The sequence below is a fragment of the Phytophthora cinnamomi genome (assembly GCF_018691715.1).
Source record: "Phytophthora cinnamomi strain GKB4 chromosome Unknown Contig117, whole genome shotgun sequence".
NCBI lineage: Eukaryota > Oomycota > Peronosporomycetes > Peronosporales > Peronosporaceae > Phytophthora > Phytophthora cinnamomi.
In genome coordinates this window covers 630890-658001 of record NW_027151050.1, presented here as the reverse complement: position 1 = coordinate 658001, position 27112 = coordinate 630890, and the positions used below count along the sequence as shown (strand labels likewise).

At 55.5% G+C, this 27112-nt stretch overlaps 7 protein-coding genes across 7 annotated transcripts; 2 read left to right on the top strand and 5 right to left on the bottom strand.

Annotated features, from left to right (window-relative positions):
- Positions 1 to 2890: 2890 nt before the first annotated feature.
- Positions 2891 to 4236, top strand: IUM83_10463 (V-type proton ATPase subunit H; the record flags this gene model as incomplete). The annotated part of the gene is made up of 4 exons (XM_067934972.1): positions 2891 to 3631; positions 3700 to 3765; positions 3833 to 4047; positions 4116 to 4236. 4 exons carry the CDS (start codon positions 2891 to 2893, stop codon positions 4234 to 4236), a joined length of 1143 nt encoding a protein of 380 aa, XP_067781522.1.
- Positions 4237 to 4267: 31 nt separating this feature from the next.
- IUM83_10462 (FtsJ-like RNA methyltransferase) lies at positions 4268 to 5723 on the bottom strand (the record flags this gene model as incomplete). The annotated part of the gene is made up of 4 exons (XM_067934971.1): positions 4268 to 4364; positions 4427 to 4704; positions 4766 to 4936; positions 5007 to 5723. 4 exons carry the CDS (start codon positions 5721 to 5723, stop codon positions 4268 to 4270), a joined length of 1263 nt encoding a protein of 420 aa, XP_067781464.1.
- A 471-nt stretch (positions 5724 to 6194) lies between these two features.
- IUM83_10461 (myotubularin-like protein) lies at positions 6195 to 9975 on the bottom strand (the record flags this gene model as incomplete). The annotated part of the gene is made up of 4 exons (XM_067934970.1): positions 6195 to 7480; positions 7552 to 7611; positions 7688 to 7783; positions 7854 to 9975. The coding sequence occupies 4 exons, from the start codon at positions 9973 to 9975 to the stop codon at positions 6195 to 6197; spliced, it is 3564 nt and encodes a 1187-aa protein (XP_067781463.1).
- Positions 9976 to 11836: 1861 nt separating this feature from the next.
- IUM83_10460 (5-carboxymethyl-2-hydroxymuconate isomerase) lies at positions 11837 to 12863 on the bottom strand (the record flags this gene model as incomplete). The annotated part of the gene is made up of 2 exons (XM_067934969.1): positions 11837 to 11953; positions 12042 to 12863. The coding sequence occupies 2 exons, from the start codon at positions 12861 to 12863 to the stop codon at positions 11837 to 11839; spliced, it is 939 nt and encodes a 312-aa protein (XP_067781497.1).
- A 1367-nt stretch (positions 12864 to 14230) lies between these two features.
- Positions 14231 to 15228, bottom strand: IUM83_10459 (Papain-like cysteine protease C1; the record flags this gene model as incomplete). The annotated part of the gene is made up of 2 exons (XM_067934968.1): positions 14231 to 14312; positions 14396 to 15228. The coding sequence occupies 2 exons, from the start codon at positions 15226 to 15228 to the stop codon at positions 14231 to 14233; spliced, it is 915 nt and encodes a 304-aa protein (XP_067781446.1).
- A 2354-nt stretch (positions 15229 to 17582) lies between these two features.
- Positions 17583 to 21031, top strand: IUM83_10458 (papain-like cysteine protease C1; the record flags this gene model as incomplete). Its single annotated transcript, XM_067934967.1, has 3 exons — positions 17583 to 18600; positions 20152 to 20764; positions 20827 to 21031. 3 exons carry the CDS (start codon positions 17583 to 17585, stop codon positions 21029 to 21031), a joined length of 1836 nt encoding a protein of 611 aa, XP_067781419.1.
- A 3580-nt stretch (positions 21032 to 24611) lies between these two features.
- Positions 24612 to 26366, bottom strand: IUM83_10457 (uncharacterized protein; the record flags this gene model as incomplete). The annotated part of the gene is made up of 1 exon (XM_067934966.1): positions 24612 to 26366. The coding sequence occupies one exon, from the start codon at positions 26364 to 26366 to the stop codon at positions 24612 to 24614; it is 1755 nt and encodes a 584-aa protein (XP_067781448.1).
- Positions 26367 to 27112: the final 746 nt, after the last annotated feature.

The following is a 27112-nucleotide window of genomic DNA, read 5'->3' as shown; positions in this document are numbered from 1 at the left end:
CACCCATCATGGTTGAAGAAATCAGGAGGGTATTCATGAACGGAAGTTTGTACAATCCCGTTGACGTTGGAGTCAGCATCGACAAACTTGGTAAATCATCCATGCGGTGATTTTGCGCTCGAGAATAATTATCCTAGCGAATCAACGTAATGGATATCAGTACCTCTCCAGAACTAGGAAATGACCGATAGCACATTACCTGAATGCGTTTGAGGTAGCTGACGACATCCTGTAGCTCGGTTGATGCAAAAAAGAAGCCAATTCGCTCGAATTCTGCCAGAACCTTCCGTTCTGTCAGCACTAGCTTCCGGTTAATCACCGATTCCATGAACCCCCGCTCCCTGTTGTGCCGGGTCTGCCCGGCTAATGCAAGCAAATGTCGAAATGCTTGGATATAAATTTCTTCACCAGGGGCCCGCTTTGCCTCAAACAACACAATTGACTCGATCTTCTTTTTGATGTCCTCCAGGTTCGGAAAGCAACCAGTTGCGACCATTGAATGCAGAATAATACTAACAGAACCTTTACCTGCATTTCGTGCTAGTTCCATTGTAATCTCGAAGGAGCCGGTGGGTGGTCGAACCTCTTCGGAGTTCACCACGACGGTCAGCAAGGGGCTCATTTGCTCTATTCCAGACGCAAGCGCACTCGCTTTCTGCTCGTATTCTAGCTGTGATCGGCAGACATAATCGTGACTCCGCTGGATGCTAAATTCTGCGGCATATTGAACCAGCACGCGTACATCCCCCGACTGCACAGCCGTCAGCAGCAAATTCTCGAAAGATTTTGTACTTGCAACGCCCACATCGCAGTGAGCATCGTCGAAAAAGTTTGATAATAGAACGATTGATCCTTTGGCTGAGGGGGTCACGCCACATACGGCAGACGTTGTTGGTGGAATGGGTATCCACATTGGAGGAGCATTTATTCTCCAGAAAACATTTCGATGGGCATTCACGACATTCTCAAAACTTGAGCAATCTCGCACAGAGCCAATCTCAGGGATCGTCAGGGAAATAAGTGATTCGCCTTGATTGCTGTTAGGGTGTTGACCTTCACAGAATTGACCATTTGAAATCTTCCAAAGCTTGAATGAAGCTATTAGCCCCACGAATCCGATCCTGGATCGCCAGTCACGAACGCTTCTCGCGTAGGAGGGGTGACCACCGACGTAAACTGAGTTTGAGGTAGATGGAGCTTGAACCCACGCTGAGCTACCACCGACACGTCTTGCATGCGACGGGCTGCTATGCAATCGACCGATGGTGTCTTTGGGACGGATTCGCGCGCAGTCTACCAGTTCGTCGTCGAAAAATATTTGGAGATATCGGCAGTCGAAGACAACTTTCAGGTTGACCCAGCGATTACATGGAAGCTCATAATTATTCGCCCAACACTCCCATTCTCGCCAACGAACGCGACACCCTCCATCTTCTCCTTTATCTCGATAGTTTGGAAGAACTCCTCGATCATAAATGGAAAAGGTTGTCTCCTCATCTTCAGAATTCTCGACGCGAAGTTTAGCGGATAGGAGTTTCGGTGTGGACTCACTTCGCCCTGCAGAATAAAAGTAAAAAAATGTGTTAATACAAACCTCCGAAGCTCTCAATGTTAAGCTGAAGATTACTTCCGAATGCGCTTGAGAATTCGCTTCGTTTGCGCATCACTGTGGCTTCTTCGCCCTTGTCGGCAGAGCAGCCGAAGACACTTCGGTTCGTACTGCCACAGCACAGCCAGCGCACAAACTCCCCCGAATCATCGAGCTCTGGTGATTTATGCCGCGCTCCATCTTCCTCGCTGCTGAAAAAGAAAAATAGCAGTAAAACACCAGAGCTACCCTTTTCATTCGCATATAATTCGTGGGACACTTACACCCTTGCTTTGTATTTTTCCGTGTCAGCTGCCTTGAATAGCAGCATGCAGACCGAGAACCCACCATTCCCAAGCGAGCGAGCAGGTTCTGCGCTCTCGGGCCCCTTTGACACATCAGATAACGGAATTTCGAGAAAGCCATCTCCATACAGCGAGATTACCGTATCAGCGCAACTAGTTGGCGTGCTGGTCGAAGCGGAAGTCTTGCTACTCGCCCCGGTGGCGTCATCTTTCCGGGGTTTTGCTACATGCGATTCATTATTTACAGTCCTGTGGCACATACATCATCACATGCTGTCAACCGTTTGTGAAATGCAAGGAAGAGCAACAATAGGTCGTCAAACCTGGGCGTAGCTGGCTCGAGCAACGCAGGCGCCACCTTCTCCTCTACAACTTGGACTAGCGCAAGTGGCAGCACTGGTACCGATGCAACTTCTGCAACTATAGAAGTACCTTTGTTGTCATCCGTTGCAGTATGCCTTCGTTCCTCACTGTCAATTCGAAGATAAGGTGCCGGCCGTCGAGGAGCACTACTCTTTCGACACGCGAATGCAGAACTGGAAGACGGACGTTGCGGCTTCTTCAATGGCTTCTTTTTGCCGTCATTGACGGCTCCGTAGATACTCAACAGCGTTTGCTGTCGCCCCGAGAGACTCATGCCACGGTTAACAGCACGCTCTTATGTCTGCCAACAGAACCGTTACACTTCAACTACGTTTCCATTTCCCGCAAATTCCCTAAACGTGTATGCCAAAAACAATATTTTCGTTTAGAAACGATACAAACCTCAAGACGACAAGTTAGAAACAACTGGTTTTAAACCAGTTAGAAATTTACCTATGTTTGTAGCGGAGACTTACACAAGATGTCAGGGACTGCACCGTTAGCAGCAGCTCCCAAGAGCAAACCCGCAACGCTCGACTCGTACATTCAGGCTGCAATCGATGCAAATGCAGTTGTAGGCCATGCCAGTGCAAACAAAACGAGGAGAAGACGAAAAAAGCAGCAGTTAACCGCTTTGCCGGAACCTCTCCAAGTGAAGTCCTCGGTACTTCCACCGCCTCCACCAATTCCAGCAAAGCCAAAGCGCCGCAAACGCAAGTCGAAGCTCAAGAGTACAATCGAGCAACACCGCACAGTTTCTCTGACAAAGGGCAAATTTCGAGTTCGTGGTCTCGTGACAATTGAAGAACTGGAAGATGAAGACGAAGCGGACGAGGTGCAGGAGGAGGTTCGAGGGGACTTTGAGCGGTTTGGGGAGGTGCGAGAAGTAGTCATAGTTCAGGATGAGGGAGGTGAAAGCGGTCTATTGGCGGGGGACGTCGTTGTGGAGTTTCGAGATGCGGGGGACGCACTGAAGGCGTTCGCTGCGTTCGATGGGAAAGTGTTCGGAGGGAAGGCTGTGACTTGCGCTTGGAGTGACGAGAAGGTGGCGAGTACGGTTATGTTGGTGCAGGGGATGTTGACGCCAGAAGAGTTAGAAGATCCTGATGAGGTGGAGGATGTGAAAGAGGAGTTGATGCAGACTTTTACCAGCCATGGAACAGTGAACGGGATTGAATTGGACGAGACCACGGGAGTTGTCACTGTGACTTTCAGCGATTCACAAGATGCCGAGAAAGCTGTTATGGCGATGAATAACTCACGGTATGGTGGGCGTGTAGTGGCAGCGTCCTTGGTAGATCGAGGTGGAGAAGATAGTGGCGGTGTCGAGAACGCGAGAAGCCTGCCTGATGCGGAGACAAAGCCCATCGTTCAGGTACTAACCGTGATCAGTTCGCCTATTCCGACCAATTTGTCTAACATAATCCTTGTTATTTCTCACAGCCTACAGAGTCACCGGGATTGCAAAATCTCGTGGGCACCTTTTTGACGCGATTGGTGGCTTTTCAGGTAAACTGAAGGCACAGCACTTCGTAATGTAGCTGAATGTGCTAACCAAGATCAATATATACGATAGAAACGTGCGCATGCTCTGAATCCCAGGCAAGACAAACGGTCTCGGCGTTTAGTTCTGGGGCTACATGAAGTGCGCCGTGGCCTTCTCAACAAGAAACTTCGTTTGTTGGTAATCGCATCTGACCTAGAAGGATGCGACGCAGTGGCAGAAAAGTTTGAAGAGTTAGTAGCAATCGCAGCGGAGCAGGAAGTGCCTTTAGTTTCTCCAATGAATCGGTTCGTACTGCGACACTTGCTGATATGTACTCTATGGTGAACGATCTAACTGAATGGATACATTGCAGACGGAAACTGGGGCGAGTACTGCAGAAGAAGGTGCGCGTGAGCTGTGTAGGTGTCTATTCTGTCGAAGGAGCGAACGAGGTTTTTCAGCAGATACTCAAACAAATGGATAGTTCTAACTGAGAACAGCCATTTTAGCGGCGAAGAAGACTTGTTACTCGAAAACGTGGCGCGGGTCTGTGTTGAGTTTACCGATCTGCCAGCATTGGTAGTACTGCTTCGGATCAACGACAGCAACATCACGTATTTTCCTATTTCACAAAGATACTCGTGTTAGCTTGTGCTGTGATTTTCGTATAAGCCAGCGATGTACCTCTTTTTTTTGTTGGCGGCATGTTCATTGATGCGCCTGCATGCCTCGACTTGAACCCTTGCAATAGCCTCGTTGGCTGCCGTCATATACTGTAGGAAGTCTGCATCATCAAGCATCTGTGTTCTGTTGGAGAGAAGACGATGCTCAAAACTGCCATTGGTGTCATCGCTGGTGCGAGCGATCTGTCCTTCGAGAGCTTCCACAACTTTCTTGATGGCGTCACGTGATCGTAGGCCTCGCGCGATAATGTACCGCTCCGAACTCGCAGGGCGGCTTGTCTGTGATTACAGAGTGTCAACCTTTTCTCCTTTGCGTACAGGGAGGCATAATACAACGTACAATTGGCTTGACGACTGCAAACCGATCGAAACTCCGATGTAGTATCCAGCAAAGCTCCGCCATCGCTTGTGTCGCCAACTCGAATGTCTTGCAAACGAAATCCCCACCGCTTCGCAACACTGCGAGCGTAGCAACGACCTCAGCCAAGATCAGCCTAGTCATCATGAATTCCTGGGAGGTTCCACGGCAGAGGTCACATATTAGCCCAAGTGAACAACACGCGTGACTTCAAGCAACAGACCTGGTTGGATTGCGAGCGAGCATCAAGAAAGCCTCCGTCAGCGACAACCAAATCCACGCCATTCGGATATCGTGCTCGAACCACACCACGGAAGTGATGAATGTTCTGGACGGAGTAAATGTTTCCTGTTCCGTCCTCGCCGTAGCAAATTTCGAACTCGTCGTAGAGCTCCGAGGGCAACCGCCAGTCGCAATTGTTAGCTGCATCTTTCAAAGTAATACCGAAGCCACGAATACGCTGCACATCCTCTTCGGCTTCCAGACTTCCACTGCCTTCTCCACTTCGCCACAGTAGATACTCAGAGAACCCTCCCGGGCCTCCACAGATATCGGCGAAGCTGAGCGCTTGTTGTCCTTGGCCCAGACGACTCGTCCATTTGAAGACATGGTCCAACGTCACCAACTTCATAGCAGATCGATTCAAGAATCGATGTCTTCCCAGCTTCTCGTACGGGTTCGTCGCAGCACGAGCGTTCAAGAACTGCGACGTCTCCAGCTTATCAAACTTCTGCTTTTCGCTCTCAAGTTCCTCCAGCAGTGCCCAGTACGGAACTTCGATCTCCTTCTTGCCGTCTTCCTGGTTACCCTCGCTCAGTGCAGCATCCAGCTCTCCAGTGCCACTATCCTTGCACAAAAGATACAACACACCATGCGGACCGTTCTCCACGCTATCAGCAGAGAACTCCGCTCGCTGCGCCTTGAGCTCCGTGCCAGGCATCAGTTGTGGCAATGCATTGGTTTTCGTACTTGGTAGCACTTGCTTCACGTGGCGCCGTTCGCGATGCGGCCTTCCAAACGAAGCAAAGCCCATGGCCGCCATCATTTCCTCGTCACCATTCATTTTACTGGTACAGTATCGGATCCCGTCGAAAGGGAACTGAAAGCCAAGGAATTGATCGAGTCACGCGTGACGAGATCACCTAATACGAACGTGAAGGAAATTGGAGAGTGCCATCGACTATATTTTACTGAGTACGAATCTATGTGGCGTGTCCTGCATGCCTTTCTCATCAGCTTCTCTGCTCCAGCCACGTCCACTAAACGCTCCGAAACAAGCAAACTCACTAAGCAGAAGCAAAATAAAACTTGCCAGTAGCAGCGCCGAGCGAGGAAGGCAGGAGAGCAGAAGAACAACTCCGGCACGAGCCAGAGCGTCTCTCGCGCTCTCTACTGCTTGTGGGTCAAGTGCCTAAGAATGGGTCGACCCATTCTCGCTGTTGCTACCTCCAGCCGCCGCGTTAGTGCTGGTGGAGGTGGTTCCGTTGCTGTTGGAGGGTCCGGTGGTGCCCCGGACAGCACGGTGAAGAAATGAGTCCAATTCGGCCTCGAGCTGCAGCTCACGCGCGATGCTCTCGCTCAGCAACTGCTCTAAGTACTTGATCCGGCTCTGGTCGGGTGCCAACAGCAATGCCTCACGTATGTTGCGTCCCTGTGCACGCTGGCGTGTGCGCTCCTCGGCTCCGTTGTGATACCGATTCAGCATCCCTTCGTCGAGCTGGAAGCGATTCTCAGCAGACGCAGAGCTTTCGGAGTCTACTTCGCTGGTCGCTGGAGTTGTCATATTTAGCTCGTCTGCTGTCAGCGTCGAGGAACCATCGTACCGAGCCGTCACACTTGGCGAGATTTCGAAATCTTCATCGTCACTCATGTCAGAGCAGTCCGACAGCGTTTTTGCCCGGAACTCGTCAAAGTCGTGAATCACGTCAATATCTAACTCAGCCTTGTCCTCGTCAAGATCGCCGCCAATAGGCATCACAGACGGGGAGTTGAGAACGCTGGGGCCGCGAGGACTATCGTCTTCGTCGTAGGCCGAAGCATCATCGTCGGGCTTCTCAACAGGGTCCATGAACTCCATGTAATCCGGGTGGCTTTCAGGGTCCCACCGGAAAAACATGCCGTCCCATAGCACAACACGCTTCAGGTTTGCCCGAGGATACAACACACGATTCGTTGGTCGGTACAAGGGGTTCTTGTACGGTCCCGGGTTCTCCAGCACAGGCGTCCAAACAGATTCAGTACGCTCCCACACCTTGTCCAGCACACGCTCCCGTTCCGAGTTGTACAAGAATGTACCATACAGGCCGGAGATGAGGGAGTCCGAAATGTGGAGCAAGAACTTTTCGTTGAACTCGAAGCAAGTCGGGAACTGCCGGGTCATCTGCCACACGCAATCCAAAAACTGCAGCATCACCGGCGACCGCTCGTTCGGCTGATCAGTGATGTCCTTGCCCACGCCAATGCGATCCGCGAATTTGTGTCCGAAAGAACACCATTCCTTTTCTACGAGACTGGCGAAACCGCGGATGCTACGGTAGAACGGATCTAGGATGAGCTGCGCCAGAGCCACGAGCTGAGGGGTGCGATCCCAGCCATCACTGCAGTGCACCAGCACCGAAGCACCGTCTTCGTGGAGCACCTCTGCGACTCTGCGAGCGCCAGACAACACACGCATCACGTGCTTAAGCCATCGAGTGTCTGCAAAAATAAAAAAATAATAGTGTTAATCTTCACAAATTAGAAGCAAAGCATATGCAGCGATTGCTTACTCTCGAGACGATTATGGTAATGTTTGTCACCATCTTCTACGCTGCTAGGACTGACCAAGGCTGCAAGAGCAGACAAGCAGATTCAAACGTGAGTCGTGACTTCATAACACATTAGTAAACGCGCATTCAAACTTACACTTGAGAGCGTCCAATGACTCGCGCATCTTGTGAATATTAGCGATGCCCATAAACTCAATAGTCGCATTGTCGTAATGCTGCGAGTTTTCCACACCTACAATCATGAAATACGAGGTTAGCGGTCACTTCACAAATCTGACCAATGATTTTCAGCCATAGCCTACCTTTTCCTTTTAACCGGTTGCCCTTGGTGGCAATGGGCTTGCGGGCGTCGATAATGTGAAGAGGCGGCGACATGTTCGAGCTGTTCTTGTTGGCAGAGTCGCGGTACGCACGAAGAAGTATCCGGTCAGGTTCGGATCGGTTGCCCGCCATACCATAGTTAGGCTGGCTGGAGCGAGAAAGCACGCTTTTGTTCACAGGGTGTCGCCACACGACAACAGGGAGACGGGCACGTGACCGGAAGCGCGCCGACTGCACTAATTGCTCCTCTGACATGAGTGACGGCACCACCATAAGCTGCGGGTATGTAGGGCTGAAACGGAACTTGGAGTTCTTGAGAAGTCGCCACGAGATCACGCCTTCCTCTTCGGGTTGTTTCTTAGCCGACAAGAAACCGAGACGCTGGTACTCAGCAAAAGGAGAGTACACGAACCATCCATTGTGCTTTTCAGGAAGCGGGGCTGCGCGCTGCTTCGATTTCTCGGTGTGGTAGTCGAACGCAAAGAGCGCGCCGATCATGTTAGGCGGCTTCATGCGCAAAGTGAGCAAATTAAGCCACCGGAAATCCGGCGTCGACGGCAGCTGGTCGTAGCCCTTTTTCCGCGAGTACGCGTCGTGCATCGCAAGTCGCAACGTACGCAGATCCTTGCAAGTAATGAGAAGCATGAGACCATCTCGCGTGATCAGGTCGATGGCAGCAAGAGGCAACTCAAACGAGCCGAACTTCCATGACGAGTCGTACGGCACGAACGTGATGCGGTACGACGTGATCTTCAGCACACCCTGCACTGCGCGGTCGCTCTGCGACATCACCACCAGGTTGGTCACGCGCTGGACATGCTCCAGCACCGATTCGCCGGGCAGCAGCTGGAAGTGGTCGCTCACCATCGAGTCGCGAAGCTTGGAGCGCTCGAACGTGCTGGACACGGTCGACACTGTTTCGTCGATAATCTCCGTGGACGCTCGCGGCGGCGTGGCCGCAGTCGAGTTCTTCTTGCTGTAAACCATGACCTTGCCCTGCTCCAGCGCCTGCACAAAGTTGGCGCGGTCCTCCGTGCTGTAAAACGTGATCTTCTTGTTGACACTGGCGTTGCCCGTCTGGATCTTGAGCTGCATGCCCAGTCTCGACTGGGGCTTTGCCGTCACAGCCGCGCAGCTGTACTCCTCTCTCTGGTCGTGGGCCGACAAGAAGTAGAGCATGCGCTCCTCCACGTCCACCTGCAGCTGAATGCTCGCGCGCTTGCTGCCGAGCTTCTCCAGCACGCTGTCGCTCTTCTTGACCGTGAAGGTGTAGAGCGTCACCTCGGACAGCGGCGCCGCGTTGCGGTTGAACCCGAACACGTTGCTGCTGCTGGTGTGCGTGGACCTGCTGCGGCCGTTCTCCACCAAGAAGTTGGTGGACGAGTCACTGAGCGTGTCCACGGCGCGTCCGCCGCCGGACGCGTTGAAGTGCGTGGGGCGCTCGTAGAAGCTGTTGCTCTGGCTGGTGCTGGCGTAGCTGCCGAGCGAGCTGCGGCCCACGGAGTCGGGCCGCGGGATCTCCATATTGTAGCGCGGGCTGGCCCGCGCCTCGCCGCTGGCGGCGTCCGACGTGTCCACCACGAGGTCCCTGGAGCCGCCGGACGGGGCCGTGGCGGCCCACCTGTTGCTGCTGCTGTTGCTGAGCGGGCTGAGCGCCCCCGCGGACAGGAATTTGCCGCTGGAGACGTCGTCGGACGCCTGTGAGGACACTTTGCGCCTCGTGGGCGTGCGCGTGCGGCGCGGGCTGCTGGGCGAGGCCGAGAAGCTGGCGGCGGACCGCGAGTTCTGCCGCGCGGGCAGCGACATGCTGGCCGAGAGGCTGGGCGACTGGTGCTGCTGGTGCTGGTGCTGTTGGCGCTGCTGTTGCTGCTGCTGTTGCTGCTGCTGCGGCGGCGGCGCGTCCAGCTCGTCGCTCGGCAGCTTGCCGATGAGCTTCCAGACGTTGGTGGTGGCCTGGCCGGCCTGCGCCAGGTTCTTCTCGGCCTTGAGCAGCTTGTCCAGCGTGGCCGAGTCCATCGTGGACTGGCGCTGGGCCAGGTACGCCTCGTCCTGGTCGTCCAGAGTCTCCGTGGCAGTCGACGCCGGCATGAACGAGGCGCGCATATAAGCTTTGGCGGGTTCCGCGGAAGAGAGACACGCCCAGATAACACGCGAGGGGGGAGGCGGCGGCAGAGACGATATATCACACTCGCGAGGGCGATACCGGTACGGGCGATACCGGTACGGAAGAGAGGGCGGCGGGGCGGCTTGGCTGTTCTGAGCGGAGACTTAGAGCGGCCTGCGCGGGGCGGGATCTGCTGCTGCTTTGCTTCGCTTCGCTTCGCTACGCGCTGCGCTGCGGGGCGGGGCGGGCGGGGTGGGCCGAGCTGCTTCCGCGCTGCTGCTCGCTCTATTGTGCGCGGGGGGAAGTGTGCCGGTTTCGGCCTGAAGTAGCGCGTCGGCCGTCGGGTCGCGAGGTGGCGGAAGCGGCCAATCAGCGGCGTGCGCGGGTGAAGTAGCGATTGCCCCGTGGACACAGCCGCGGGCCTCCGCTTGCCCACGTGCAGCCGACCGCTTCGGCGAAGGCGGCGAGAAAATAATGCGTGCTGGCGCCAGCGGAGATCTGCCTGGGCGGGCGCTGTGGGCTGCGGGCCGAAAGCTTGCGTGGTCGAGGTGGTTGGGGCGGCGAGCAGCTTTTGCCTCTCGAGCTGCTTGCTGTGTGTACTATTATATAATCGGGGAGCGCTGCAACAGCCAGTGTTGCTTTGTTGCAGCAAACTTGCTCTCGACCGATTGAATGTTTTTTTTTTCTTCGAAACTCGGTTTCGTGCAAGTGGCGGTAAAAACCGCATAGTTTCGGACGCTGGACGTTTGCAGACGCCACGAGTTAATTATTAACTCTCGTCTTCCGACCGCTCGAGCCGTTGTGACTCGACTGCGGCACAGGAAGTTCGCAATCCGCTTGCGAACTGTCTCAAATTACATGTATTATATGTACATATGTGCACGAACCAGGGAGCTTTTCATCTCTCCGCGAACTCGAGACCGTAGGTAAATTTCTTGTGCACTTCGGTGTGGACCCCCTCGCAGATGGGGCGAATTGGGGAGTAGCGATATGAAGTAGCGCCAGCGCGCCGTGCCGTTCGTTGAAGATACTTGTTACCGTGCACTGAATGCTTTGCTCACGCTGAGCGGAGCTGTCAATAACGGCGTCCGGGCGTCCACCACTGGCGATGCAGGCGGCCGGCGCATCAAATTCGGTCGAGGCATCGAGCAGCTACCGTGTTTCGAGAGGAACCACGTCGATGCTGCGCTTACCGGATCCCTTCCCGCCCGGTTCGAAGGGATCTACTCCCTACACCGATGATATCTGGGCCTGCGACTGCTGCAACGTGCCTGCCTGCCGCCAGTTCGGCTATCCTCAAAGCGGACCGCCTCCGCTCATTGTCGATTCCACGCGTGCGTGTTGCTGCTGCTTGAGGATTGACCCCTACGGTACCGGCGTGTTTGAAGCTACATGTACCGGTAGTTGCAGACCCCGCGATCGAACGCTGTGTCAAGGTCCCCCAAGCACTGCGCGCAATGCAGGCCAAGACACCTCTGCTTGGTCCTACCTTGGGCAAACTGAGGCGTGTACACTAAAACGGAACACACTCGTTATCATCGTGCCGTCGCCGTGGTTTCAGTGCTCGCGGCGTGCACCGAAAAGCTGGCAAGAGCGCAAAAGAGCCTCGCTTCGGCTCCGCGAGCTGCAGGTGTATTAGAGACAAACCGCACTGGGAGACGGGACTCGCGCACACTGAGGCCAGGATGACTTGGTTCAAAACGCCACGTGGACGAGTTTCTTTGGGATATGGGATATGGGGGCTAGCTCAAAGCTACTTCCGCTGAAACCCTGCAGTTATTCTCCGCGAGTCGCGCGTGGCTGAGACCGGTGGCTTAGAAGCGGACAGCCAGCACTTCACTGACAACTGTTACCCTGCATTTAGAGCGCCGAGGCGCCCACGACCGGGTTCACAAGCTTGCCGATACGCTCGATCTCGATCTCCACCATGTCGCCGGGGGCGAGGAAGAGCGGTGGGTTGCGAGCGACACCAACACCCTGGGAGAGAACACAACAATCACACACAAACAGCAACAATTAGCCCCCACCCTGCTCAACTCTACAAGCGCAGCAAACCAGCTCTCACCTCCGGGGTGCCCGTGAGGATGAGCGTGCCCTTGGGCAGCGTGCAGTCCTGCGAGAGCTGGCTGATGAGCTTGGCGACCGAGAAGATCATGTCGCCCGTGTTGGACTTCTGCACCTGCTCCCCGTTGAGGTAGGTGGCGATCTCGAGCGTCTGCGGGTCCGGGATGACCTCGGGCGTCATGAGCACGGGGCCCAGCGGGCAGAAGGTGTCGAAGGTCTTGGCGCGGCACCACTGGCCGCCGCCCTTCTTGCCCTGCCAGCGGCGCGCCGAGATGTCGTTGGCGCACGTGTAGCCGCCCACGAAGCTCAGCGCCTCGTGCTCCGTCACGTCGCGACAGGCCTCCTTGAGCACCACGGCCAGCTCGCACTCGTAGTCGACCTCGGGCGGGCTCGAGGCCACGCGGGGGATCACCACGGGGTCGTGCGGGTGCTGCAGCGCGTTGACGCCCTTGGTGAAGAGCACGGGGAACTTGGGCTCGGGCATATTGGTCTCCTTGGCGTGTTTGCGGTAGTTGAGGCCGATGCCCAGGATCTGCGACGGCACCACGGGCGCCAGCACCTTCTCGATGGTGGCGGTTTTGCCCGTGAAGAGCAGCGAGCCCAGCGGGTCGTCGTCCTCCACCAGCAGCGCCGTGGACCCGTCGTCCGTGCGCTGGCCGCAGCGGACGGCGCCGTGCTCGTCCACGAAACGCGTGAGGGCGGTGGCCCTGGCGCCGGCGGTGGACGCAGAGGAGGAGGAGGAGGAGAAGCGCTGGGGGCTCATGGCGAGGTGGCGGGGGCGGGTGCAGGTGCGGAGATGCGCGAGACGCTGCAGCGTGGACATAAGGCGAGTGGATCCGGCGGAGAGCTTCGGCTATGAAGGAGGGTGATGCGAGGAAAAGGGGGAGGTTGACCTTTCATAGTTGATGTGCGTGTCCGGTGTTGTATCGAAGGATTTTTATTGGATTGGAAATTTTGAGATTCAATACCCTGAGGAAAATGTTGTGTCAGGTAGTCTGTTGCTTTGACAAGCATTGATGTGTGCACACGATATGGTGTGGTGGACACAGATACCAAGTTGAAGTTGCCTTTTTTTTCGAGTTTGAGAACGGTCAACGCACATTTGGACGTACATATATTTTCTTGACGATTAAAAAGAGCGAGCTGAGCTGCCTGACGGACTAGACTTGCGGGTACGACATGTCGGTGAGCACGGCGCAGGTGCCCATGTCCTTGGGGCTGCGGCTGATGCGCACGTAGCCGTCCTCGCCCCAGTCGGTGCCCCACGAGTTCTTGATCTTGATGGAGGTGGCGTCGTAGCCCACGACGAGAACGGCGTGGTCCACCGTCGCGGTGTCGCAGGACGTGATCACTCCGCCCGTGTACTGCTTCCACGCGATGTTGTTCGACGTGACCGAGGCGATCACAGGCTGCTGCTTTACGGTGCTGAGGAGCGCGCTCTCGTCGCCGGCCTTGAGCTGGCCGATTTTCGTGATACCCGACTTGGTTGGGGTGCATGTATTCGAGCACGCCGCTGCAGTGCCGCCTTCCACGGAAGTGTACGGGTAGCTGCTCTCCGTGCAGACTCCGTTGTCGCGAATGTACTCCATCGCGTACACGGGGGCGCCACCGCCGCAGCCGTAGTCCTTTGTGTCACAGCTCACAAGGTGTTGCTCCGAGTATTTGGACGCCTTCTTGCCACCGTTTGCAATGCACTGAGCGGCTTCCAGGGCGCCAATGCTCGCGAATGCCCAGCAACTGCCACACTGACCTTGCAGACCAGGCGGGTTCACACAGCCCGATTTGGTCCAGTCTACTGAGTCCGAATCCGAGTCCTTCGCAGTCGTCGTATCAGAGGATTTGAGGTCCGTTGTCGTAGATTTTTTCTTAGTAGCGGGAGCAGGAGCTGATGCAGGAGCCACAGTCTTCGGGGCCTTAGTGGCAGGTGGGTCTGTCGCTGGAGGCTCGGTGGCCGGGGCCTCAGTGACAGGGGGGTCTGTCGCTGGCGGGTCTGTCGGAGGATCCGTTGGAGCTGATGTCGGCGCTGGAGTTGTTGGCGGCTGTGTTGCCGGTGTTTCGTCGGTGCTAGGAGGTTCCGTCCACTGATTATTGTTGTTGTTGGACGATCCTGAAGACCACTGGTTTCCTGAAGAATCCGCCGATGGGCCCCATTGCGAGTTCGATGACCCGGATGGTGGTGTCCATTGCGAGTTACCTGAACCGGAAGGCGGGGTCCACCCCGATGGTGGTGCCGTCCATTGGGTACCGGGCGACGGGGTCCACTGCGAGTCTCCTGCATTTGAGCCTCCCCACTGGTTCCACCAATTATTGTTGCCCCACCAAGTGCCGTTGTATCCCCAGCCATTGTTCCCCCACCAGTTCCAGGCCTGGTTGTTGGGCCCAGTGGGGCTGCCTGTCGAAACAGTACCGACTTGAGAACTGTCGCCTGTGGAGACATCTCCGAAGTTCCATGCCCCGTTCGCGTTCGTGTTAGTGTTCGCGTTCGTGTTTCCTCCGTTGCTACCGCTGTTGACAGTACCCTGGTACGTCGGCTGGGAAGTCTGGGTGTAGGAGTCGGAAGTGCTTTGGTAGCCTTTCTCGGCATCTGCGCTGTAATCTGTGCCTCCATTGAAAGCGTACTGACTTTTACCTGAAGTGCGAAGGCGACGCATACTCCCGTCATGCTTAGACGCTTTGTTCTTGGATTCCGCGCTGGATGGTGTGTTGTTCTGGTCATTCTGTTTGTTCTGGTTGTCTGACAACGATTTGGGCTTTTCAATTGACGGGGCGTTGACCTTGCCTGCCTCATCGACGTGAGAATTCGACAAAAACTGCTTGAACTCTTCCATCGTCATGAGAGTGAAGGGTCCGTCCGTGCTGAATATCGCCATCGGGTTGGCCTCCCGCGCCTCTGAAATCTGTTCCTGAGTCAGGTAGAACCGCTGCCGCTGGTCTTCTAGCTCATCGTCCAAGCTGCGCGATTCCGTGACTGGGATATATCCGTTTTTGTGTCCGTTCGGGCCCCACTTCTTCAGCCATGCCTTCAGCCCGACAGAAACATTGTCCTTTTCCTCCAAGTACCGATGGTATTTCGACACGATGGCCGCGTGCATCGGTCGCGCGTCGACGACTGTGGTGGTGTCGGGCAGACCGGCCGCCATGACGGCGATCGCCAACGCGACCGCAGCGGTCGACACTCGAGGCTGCATGGTGCGTCCTACCTTTTGCCTGTCTCGATGTCCTCCGTGAGTCCCAAACTAGCCAGACGTGGGGTCTGAGTGCCCGCAACGCAGCAAGTTTGAAAATGCCCAAGCTGCGTAGAAGCGACGTGGGAGCTTGCTTTGCGATTGTAAGTTAGCCCAGGATCGGGCCACCGGATAGAGTCGGGAATTCAATTTGCACCTGTTGCCTGTCTTCTGAGTGCATTGCGGCATTATTCCATCATTTCGCACTGGCAATGCCAGTCTGGCATGCCGGCAACGCAGTAGGTCGTCAACGTTGCATCTTCCTACTTGCAACTCGATGTCGACATTTCAGTGTGGGCGATTAAAGAGCATCAGGTGGCTGGTGTTCGAACAGCCAACGGGCACAGCAGACCAGGACTCAACATGATTCCTCCCATCGTGATCCAGCAGCAACCAGCTGTAAAGTTAGAAACGTTGCTACAAAATAGTTTAGCATCTGCGAGTTTGACGAGCAGGTGGTGCAGTGACGCTATGTGCATAGCAAAGAAGACATAGCGCTGCGGGATCGATAACCAGAGATCCTGTGAGGACTGATAACATGTCTAGTCGTTACGGTCGCGATGCTTGTTGGTGCTTTGGTGGTTGTTCAGCGAAATGATCCTCCACAGCCGAACCAACGCCAAGGTGAGACCGATATATAACGCAGTTCGAAGCACTCGACGGCTCACTCGACACCTTGTCGTATGCTGTAGGATCTACGTGTACCTAATAGCGGCCAGTTCGAGTCGACTGGTTGCATCTGCTGGATGCCAATCTGCCTCTTTTCGGTGGAGTTTTCGTGAGCATGACATGCGCCGCATGTGTGAACCGCATGTGTGAACCGCATGTGTGAACCGCATGTGGAATTCCGCCGCGAAACTTGAATCGGATGGCAACAGCTAGAGGCTCCGTTTCACCAGGAGCCACACGCGGTCGCTTCTCGCCTTTTACAGGTTTCCCTCGCGGGCACGGCTTGTTGGTCTCCAGCACACATTGAAGAAGCTGAATCTCGCAGTGCACGTCATGTTGCTGCCGAATATGCAAGGCTCACGCTGCACTATCCAAGTGCACAGCGCTCGAATCCGAACGGTCGCTTTGGAGCGCAAACGAAAGCTCGGTCAAAAACCGATCACGCCAGGTCAAGGTGCGGGAGTAAAGGAACTCGGGTCGTGATACTCTGCCTCCCGTTCAGGTTGCCGTTGGAGGCACTCTATACTTGTGTGTTCTTGGATCAGTGTGGCTGCAGTACTGTACGTGTTGCAAGAGGGACAGCCTCACAATACCAAGATCTAGAATCCAGGACGCGGATGCGATGGCCGACATCTCGGCGATCGCTATTTCGTTGGGCCGCGTCGTCGTTGACTCAAACGCCGAGGGCTGCGCTGCGTGAATCCAGCAATGATATGCTTCCCAACGAATGCGCCAAGCACACTCCTTGTTGGTTGTCTGCAGCGGAGACCGGCCACTTACGGCTCCAAACCAGTTTCCTTTGGATCGAGAACCAAATGATTCCGTGGCACATGGTCTTGAAGCCCGACCGCCTTTCGTCTCCAACTTCGTCGGCATGAGGATGTTCCTTTCGCTCTTGGGCACGGGGAGATTGGGCCACCGATTTCGGTGCCAGCCTTGCGTGTGACAAGGATGCCAAGCCTGCCTGCGTGCCTGGATAAGGTGCCGCGACCAGCCCAATCTGCGGAGCGGGCTGCAGCGCCCAACTGCCGGATACCCTGATCGGGCTTCTGATCCAGCGGGCATTTAGCTGTCCGGGCGCACGCTTCCAGCGGTACAGGTGCTGGCCATCGCATGGCTGCGGGAGCGAAGCCACTTTGCCAGTCGCCTCCGTTTCATCAGCTGCCACATCGACTGACATCTCCGAGCTCCGAGCACCAAGGATCGCGTTGCCATGACATGCTCCGCGCCAGCTGGCCGTGCAGAATCACCCGCAGCCGGCACCGCGGAACCGTGAGGCGGGTGGCAAGTGACCAGATGAGTAGGAGTCTCCGCTTCTACCTCGCCACAATGGGCTGGCGTACTGTCACCCAGGGCGTGCTAGGTAGGTGCCGCCAAATGGTCTGCTGTGCCAGCACTATCGGGTGTCCTACGTGCTCCTTTAGATCACCGCGCATGTCCGGCACTCCTCTGCATCACCCGTGCGCGGGCGTCTTGCTTCAACGCTCACTCTTTGATTTATTTGCTCGGAGCGAGTTCGAGTCGAACGTAGCGCGTGATAGAAAACCACAATGCAGTCGCGAGACCGATCCACCAGTGTCCGTGCACTCCGCTGCATCGGCGTTGCGGTGGTCGCGGCAGCCGCAGTGTCCGGAGTGAGCGGACGACAAATGCACGCCGGAATCGACTACCACCGCTACCTGGCCGAGCGGGACGTGACCAAGCAGGAGCTAGCCGACTGGAAGTCCAACTTCGGCGATATGGCCAAGCAGAACGGCTGGATGCCGCCTTCCAGCGGCAACTCGGAAGAGCGCAGCATCGACGACGAGGAGGAGGACCACCTCCAGCGGTTTTTCATGACCAAGCAGAACATCTCCGCCATCCAGGCGCTGAACCCGAACGCCAACTTCTCCACCAACACACCGTTCACCCTGCTCACGAACGACGAGTTCTCCGCCTACGTGGGCAAGGCCTACCGGGCACACAACGGGTCTTCGTCTGTAGGTAGCAGCACTTCCGCTAGTCGCCGGCTCCGCAGCTGGCACCGAAGCAGCAGCACCAAAACCACGTTCAGCAGCGGCTCACCCAGCAGTGACGCCACGTCCAAGACGGTGACCACATCCACTAGCAGCGGAACCCCTAGCAACGCGCAGACGACTGTCCTGGGCGACACGAGTTACACGACGACTAGCGTCAAGAGTGTCACGACAACCGGTGCCGACGGCAAGAGCAGCACAACGACAACGACGACTACTTCTTCCGGTCCAGGAACGGAATCTACGACTGTCACCACCTCGTCCGGATCGGCGGCCAGCACAGCGTCGAACTTTGGCTTCGGCTCGGGCTTCTCGTCGCTCTGGCAGCAATGGGGCACCGGCTTCAACTTCGGTGGAATGGGCCGGAATGACTTCCAACCGGAGACCGTCAAGCCTGCTGACGGTTCCGATTCCAGCTCGACTACACCGACTCCGACGACGCCGGCGCCAACCATCCCCGTTACTGCCGCTCCAGCCACGGAAGCTCCTGCAACCACCCCGACCCCGACAGCGGCAACTCCCAGCACGACCTCGTCGACCAAGTCTTCTGCGTCCACGTCAACGGTGAAGGCTACCGATACGTCTGCAACGTCCAGCTCGAACGAGGTGGACTGGACGGACTCGAGCTGCATGTCCCCCATTCAGAACCAAGGTTCGTGCGGTGACTGCTGGGCGTTCTCCACCGCGGCGGCCATCGAGTCGGGCCAATGCATCAACGGTGGCCAGAAGTCGCTCAACAAGTACTCGGAGCAGCAGCTCGCGAGCTGTGATACCCAGAACTACGGGTGCAATGGAGGCGCCCCAGTCTACGCCATGGAGTACGTCCAGCAGAATGGCCTCTGCACGGAAGCCGACTACCCGTACACGTCGACGGACGGCACGTCTGCGTCGTGCATTTCGGGCTGCTCAGCAGTCAAAACGGGCATCACCGGCTACCAGACAGTAGACGACGCGTCGGGGCTTGCCACTGCAGTCGCCCAGCAGCCCGTCATTGTCGCGGTGGCGTCGGGCAACAATGCGTGGAAGCAGTACACGGGCGGCGTGATCTCGTCGTGCGATACCAGCGAGCTCGATCACGCCGTCGTGGTGGTCGGCTACACGGACAGCGAGTGGAAAATCCGCAACTCGTGGGGCGAATCCTGGGGCGAGGAAGGCTACATTCGACTAGAGCGAACGAGTGACAGCACGGGCACCTGTGGCATGTACGGCGACATGTCGTACCCCACCTTCTAGGCGCTCAGGATGTGTATGTTTTTTTATATGTATCGGTGTGAGTGAGAGAGTGTAGTGTAGTGAAGAATGCAACAGGAGTTAATCTGCGTCAATAACAAGTAAACGAACAGCAAGGCTTTGTCCTCGAGTGCGGTGCCGAAGAGCGGAGACTTCAACTTCGGTCGTTGACCAGACCCCCGATAAGCCAGATGTCCCCCACGGCCATGATATCTCCACAAGGTCCGCCACTTGGCGCTCACGCGGGCAGGTCCGCGCCTCTGCATCCTACTACATGTAGTATGTATGTCAGTCTGCAGTCGTGCGCATGCTGGCCCAAGAGAGCACAGCTGAGTGGGTTGTCCCCGTTCCAGCCATCACCGAGTTGACCCAAGCCATGCGATGCTGGCTGGACGGTCAGACCAGCAATGCCGCGCACGGTTCCAGCAAACCGCGTGGTGCCCTGTGCAACGCGTGACATCGCAAATTTACTAACTTACAGGAAAGACGTCTTGCCTGCGAGTCCTAACTCAATCGGACGCGGCTCGATAGTCGTCGAACGGACATTGGTGAGAAGTGAACTTGATGCAAGTGAACGCGAAAGGCACACGAAACGAACGAGCACGGTCGCTGTCGCGACCGAGTTCTTTCGTGAAGAAGTGGCCAGCGAACAGCACCTGATCTGGTAGAAGTCGGCGCTCGCCTCAAAGTCTCCGAACAGATTCTTAGATTTTTTGCTGCTCGAACGAGCCGCCCAACAGCTCCAGTTGGATTGGCTCTTTGTCGACATATGGTTCGTGTGAATATGGCGATCAGATGGATCCTGTAGACTCCGCTCCCCGCCGTGGCTTCAGTCTCGGTGGATGCCAATTGACCGTCAACTTGACGTGGTGGTCGATTCTCATTATTAATTTTTCCGTCTGCAAGTGCACGTCTTCGACTTCAATTACAACAATGAAGTCGGCTGCATGGATCGTGACGTGTGTATTGGCAGCTTCAACGCTTTCGGCCGTTGAAGCGCGGCAGATGCATGCCAACATCAACTACGAACGGTATCTGGCCGAATATGACGACGCCGACGCCGATCTCAAAGGCTGGAAGGAGCAGTTCCTCGCCACCTCCACCAAGAACAACTGGATGCCGGACTTCTCCGAAGAGCGCAGCTCCGTCGACGTCGACGAGGATCTGCGCCAGCGCATTTTCATGAGCAAGCAGGACGTCCTCGAGGCGCAGGCTGCCAACCCGAACGCCAGCTTCTCTATTATGACCCCGTTCTCGGCGCTCACCAAGGAGGAGTTCGCCTCCAAGGTCCTCAACTCGTACGTTCGCGGCAACCACACCAGGACCCCGGCGCCAGCTACGACAGTCCCGAAGGTCGCCACCACGAAGCGATCTCTTCGATCGCTTCAGCAGCAGGAGGTTTACACTTTCACGAACATGCAAGACATGATCAATGCCCTGATGCAAAGCCTGCAGCAGCAAATGGGCGGCTCGTGGACTATCGGCACGGTGAAGCCTGCCACCGACACGGTCGCCAAGGACGCGGACTCCTCGACCAACAACCAGCCAGCCAACAGCCATTGGGTCCAGCCTGCCAACAATCAATGGTACCAACCTGCTACCGTCGCACCGAGCCCCGCGACTGCGGCACCAATTCCTGTAACTCAAGCTCCAGTAACTCCAGCCCCGACACCAGCTCCGACACCAGCTCCGACACCAGCTCCGACACCAGCTCCGACACCAGCTCCTACACCAGCTCCGACACCAGCTCCGACACCAGCTCCTACACCAGCTCCGACACCGGCGCCGATTCCAGTTACTGCAGCTCCGAAGACTCCTTCCCCCAAGCCGAAGACTCGTGCTCCCGTTGTTGAGCCTGTCACGAAAAAGCCTTCGACTCCCGTCCGCACGGAGAAGGCAACGCTCAGAACGGATAACTCGATCGATTGGTCTGCATCTCCGTGCATGTCCCCCGTCCAAAGCCAAGGCCAATGCGGTTCCTGCTGGGCGTTCGCCTCTGTGGCGGCGGTGGAGTCGTTGCAGTGTATTAAGGGCAGTCGATCGGGTGTGAACAAATACTCGGAGCAACAACTGGTCGGGTGCGATAGGCAGAACATGGGCTGCGGCGGCGGCGCTCCGGTGTACGCGTTCGAGTACATCCAGCAGAACGGTCTGTGCTCGGAGAGTGCATACCCCTACGTTTCAAGTGACGGAGCCTCGCCGTCATGCAGTGCTAGCTGCTCGATGAGCAAAACCGGCATCACTGGGTACGAGCACCTTAAAGAAGGCGACGAAGCTGGTCTCATTGAGGCTCTGAAGTCGCAACCCGTTGTTACTGCAGTGGCTTCAGGCAACGCAGCTTGGAAGCAGTACACGGGTGGCGTCATGTCGAGTTGCCAGACGACGGAACTGGACCACGCCGTTCTTGTTGTGGGCTACGACGCACTCAGTTTCAAAGTCCGAAACTCCTGGGGCGAAAACTGGGGCGAGGCCGGCTACGTTCGAATCGCACGGAGCTCGTCTGACACGGGCACCTGCGGCATGCTCACCGATATGTCGCGCCCGAAGATGTAACCTGGAAGCCTCGAGTGCTTCTGAATTTTGCCTAGATGTCCATGCGTTAAAGTATCAGTCAACTACTTGTAAATAATAGCCTATGACGTATTCCTCGGCCTCGTTTGTTTGGTTGATTCATCACCACACAAATTTCTTGCGGACCGCACACGTAACGAAATTGCATATATTGATGCCAGCGAATCACAACTCAGCTTTTAAATTACCAAGACTACGACGAATGCTATGTATCTTCATGGATCGCGTTTTTTGTTAAGTTTTGTAGAGCAACGTGTAAACAGCTGCAGCCGCACCCCGAAACCAAAAAAGAAATCGTTCAAGTAGCAAGAAGTACTTGATTTCTGCGCCACTTGAAGCACCAGCGAACGATAGGCACATGGCAATGACGAGATGCCGAGTTTTGTGGTGGTTTCTTCATCGTAAGAGAAGAGTGTACAAGTCACTTCCAGTAAAGGGAAGGCGGGAGTATCCCGGTCTCAACCAGGAGAATTTGGGTACTGAAGTCTCCCCTTGCTAACAACTGTCCCGGGGGCACTCGCTGTTATGGTGGTTGGAGCGCAGGCGAGTGGATGGATGCGAGGGGTTACCTGGTCAAACATGGCAGGGAAATGTCCGATCTTCCAGCTGGGATGTTCAGATCGGGTCACCGACGCGAGTTTCGTCTGAACTTGGCTCCACAACAGGGTGGAAGCTTGCTTTTCTCTGTTCGCGGGGAACTCGAGAAGTGGCTTCAGCGGACAAGTTGGCGTCAAGCCGTCCGTGAATGCTGCAAGTATAGCGCGCCTGATCTGATCTACGTTGACTAGCAAGACCTGCGGTGAAAAGCGGCAGCTCCCAGAGCTCATTCACGAATCCTCCCTCAAGCCAACAAGTTCAACAGCAACGACTGCAATCGACGCTCATCAGAGAAACTCAACGTTCCCACTCCCGTCCCCGTCATCGCGATGTACACTTCAACTCTTTGCTTCGCGATAGCCGCTGCTTCAATTGTGGCGAAAACCACTGTTGTCGCCCGACCGATGCACGCTGGGATCAACTACCAGCGATACCTTGAAGAGAAGGATACGGTCCAGGCCGATCTCGACGAGTGGAGAAACATGTTCGGCGACGTTGCCCAGAAGAATGGTTGGATGCCAGTGTCGGAAGACCGCAGTGCTGATGATCAAGAAGAGGACCTTCGTCAACGCATATTCTTGACCAAGCAAAGCATTGCTAGCGTACAGGCCACCAACCCACAAGCAAACTTCTCCATCATGTCACCGTTTTCGGCGATGACTAACGATGAGTTCAACACGTACGTGCTCAATTCGTACATTCGTGGCAACTCAACGGGGAGCAGCAGCAGAGCGGCTACACGCCAACTCCGCAGCGAGACCGGCTCGGATTCGGCAAGCGATCTCATCAGCGGAAGTTCCGACACTTCTTCGTGGTTGCAAAGTATCGAGTCTCTCCTCGGAAATCTAATCAGTGGGCTTAGCGAGGGCACCGTTCAGCCAGCGGCTGGTAGTTCCACTAATGTACTCGCTGAGGGCACGGGTGGAAGCCAGGCAAGCTACCAGTTCTCGAATATCTGGGATTGGCGCCCTCACTCAAAACCGACACCCACCCCAACGACGAGTACGCCTGTGATTTCGTCCCCGTCAGTGACGGAGAAGGTCACCGATAGTTCTGGGTCTGTGGACTGGACGACAACTGAGTGCGTGGCTCCGATCCAAAGTCAGGGTTCTTGTGGATCTTGCTGGGCCTTTGCTACTGTGTCAGCAGTCGAGTCTGCGCAATGCATTGCGAACGGGAAAACGTCACTCACCAAGTACTCGGAGCAACAATTGGTGAGCTGCGATTCGCAAGATTGGGGCTGTAATGGAGGTGCTCCGGAATACGCCCTCGACTACGTGCAGCAAAATGGGCTTTGCACCGAAGACAGCTACCCGTACACAGCGGACAGCGGCTACGCGGATTCGTGCAGCTCCAGCTGCGAGGCGAAAGAAACTGGTCTCACAGGCTACTCGCAAGTGTCGGGCGAGGATGGACTTCTGAGTGCAATCAACGAACACCCCGTGATCGTTGCGGTTGCGTCGGGAAACAACGTCTGGAAGCAGTACACGGGCGGTGTGGTGTCTTCATGTGATACTTGGGAGCTCGATCACGCTGTCGTTGCGGTGGGCTACGATTCTTCGTCGATTAAGATTCGCAACTCGTGGGGTACATACTGGGGTGAGAACGGCTACATCCGTCTCGCCCGCAGCTCTTCTAGTGATGGAACCTGCGGCGTGACTTCGGACATGGTGACTCCACAGATGTAAGCAAGGTCGGGATGGATGTATAGGTGGGGTGAATTTCTGTCGCGTCTTGGTAGTGATCTAAATCGATGTGTAGTTGGAACTTAGTGACCGAATTGTGTAACTATTCTTTGCAGTCTTGATACTACATGTACGTGGTAAACTCTTCGTTTCTCTCTTGTTTGCATCATCAACTAAACGGATCAGCTTCAATTCAGTGGTTATCTCACTTGGCGCGTGCTCAAACGACTCATGGGTGAGTACAGACACTGTTGATCAGTAAATTCGCGAGACTCATTATTGCGACGGCAACTGGCAAATGGTACAGCAGTAGGCTTATGATCGAGTGTTCCCAGCTCCAATGGCAACAACACCTCAATCCCACCGACGAAAACATCCACGGCTACCACCAATTCTGCACCAGCAGCACCACGAACACCTCAATCACTGTTGTGACCAATACCACCGCTGAATAATACCTTGCATACCTTGCTTTCGTAGTTATACAGCGTGCAATAAGATACGTATTATTCTTCTGCATTATCGTAGCCACGTGTTGATAGTCGAGTCATCGTTCCAGTTTTCCACGAACGTCGACGCCTCAACGAGCCCACGGGCATTTTGGGTCGAAAAGCTGATCGCAAATCACCTTGCGAATAAAATGTTTGACTTCATCTTGTTTCGAAACAGCAAGCGCTACCTTGAGTGTCGTCAGTGGCCATAAGTCATTGCCACTTTCACACAAAAGTTGGAGAACGGTGTCATGGTCAAGTCGGGCTGCAATCACGAAAGCCTTGTGCTTGAATTCAGGAGGTACGAGATCTGGGTTTGAAAGTAGTTTCACCAGTTCTTTCACATTGCGAATTCGCTTTCGACAAGCGGCTTCGGCGAACGCAACGAGAATCGTGTCAGGAGAGATACCCGAATTGTACAAGGACATCATCAAATCACTGTTCTTCCGTGTGGCTGCACCAGCGAAAGCTTCGCCCACCATTTCAGCAGAAATACGGTCATCACCACGCAATAACGCTACCAGCTCAGAATGTCCCTTTGAAGCTGCGGCCACTAACGCTCTGCCGATCATCTCAGCCGGAATGCAGACCTTCGCGTACAGCAGCTTGATAATTCGAACCTCCTCCTTTTCTCTTTTGGAGTAATACTCACATAAGCCCCCCATTGCTCTCTCAAACACGTTACGAATTGACTCGTCCAAGATGTTCGCGCGTTCAAGCAGAATTTCGAGAATGTCACTACTTGACGAAGCCACAAACGCCTGATTGATCGACTTTGCTGACGCTCTCTTCTTCTCCAACAGAAACGGAACCACGTTCACACCGTCCCACGAAGAGACAACCGCCTTCTCGAAGCCCCTATCAAATGCCTCAGATGAAACCCGACCAGTACTGAGCAGAAACTCCAGTGCATCATTCCCTCTCCACTGAGTTGCTCCCACAAAGGCCTCCCCGATCATATCAGAGTCGTTGTGTCCAGTCTCGTACAGATACTTCACGGCATCAAGGTATCCGCCACACGCCAGCTCAATAAATAACTCTTCCTTTTTGGACGTCTGCACGAATAGCTCGTACATTCTGTCAGCCAGAGAGTTGTCTTTGACACCCACCGCCGCCACGAACGCTTTTTGTAGGTCCCACGTGAACTCTTCCAAGCCCAGCAGATACTCCACCACCGCCGTCTGGCCACCAGAAATGGCGCGTGCCAATGCGGTGGAGCTATGGAAGAGTAAATCATATGCACAAAAGTCCTGCTCTTTTGCATATTGCACCATGAACTTGACCACGTCCAGGTGACCACCCTCTGCTGCTACAAGCAACGCCCCATGCACCGAGCCACACAGTTCACCCTTTCTCAAGTCACCCGGCACAGGGGAGGCCTCGCCCAGCAGCAACTTTAAGACGTCGAGGTGGCCATTGATTGCCGCTGCCTCCACTGCTTTCAGTAAGTTTTCCCAGTACGTGTAAGGTCCAAGTCCTCTCTCGGCGTACTTGTACTCGTCAATCAACAATTCCACGCAGTCAACGTGGCCGTGTCGAGAGGCCTCCAACACAGCGCTGGCCACGCTGCCGTCGTCGACGTCGGGTAGCAGGTCGTCGAGCCAATCTGTGAGCCCCGTCCTGGCCGCCTCCATCAGAGCTTCTTCGTCGGTCATGAGGCAGACGTCGATCTGCTTGAGGATGTGCGGTAGAGCTAGGATTGCAGGCGGGAAACGCGCGGCTTCGAGTCTCGGGTAGGCAATTGGTGCGGGCTCATGTTGCTGGTCTTGTGGCGTGCCGGATCGGCGGCGTTTGGCGTCGTTGGCAGGGGAGACATTGCTGGAGATTGGCCGCTTGGACATCATGATGTTGCAGTTTGAGGAACTGGATTTGTTTCGGACTTTAGCGTAGTTTGTTAAAAAAAAACTCGCACAAAACGTGTTAAAACAATGGACTAAGCTGAAACGATCACGCTAAATGGTGTAGCTGCCCGAGTCTGACGAACCACTGCACTCCAAGTGAGACCTCCCATTACTATGACCGTTGTCGTACAAAGTATTGTTGGACAGGATGAGCTGCATCCTGTAGAGAGCTTCGGCCGCTGTCGGCCGATCACGAGGGTTCACAGACACACACGCATAGCCCAAGTCCTGGAACTCACGAGGACTGTACGGTGAAAACGACACCCGAACTGTCCCCGACACAATGCGGTGCAACAATATCGCGTCCGACATCGTCTGCTTCTCGCGCGCGTACGGCAGCGAGTGCATGTCTAGCTCCGACAGCAACACACCAAGCGAGAAAATGTCCGCCTTGTCGTCGTAGCGTTCCCCCATCATCACCTCGGGCGCCATCCACAGCGACGTGCCGACGCCCGCCGTCATGGTGCCGTCTAGGCGTTCTCTTGAAACGCCGAAGTCCGTCAGCTTGGCCTCCAGCTCACGGTTAAGCAGGACGTTGCGAGACTTGAGATCACGGTGGATAATGGACGGCAACAGCGAGTGCAGATACGTGAGCGCGTGGCAGACGTGGATCGCGATGGTGGCTTTCTGGTGGTCCAGACCCACCGGGTGGTGATTCTGCTGGTACTTGTCTAACAGGCTTCGGAGGT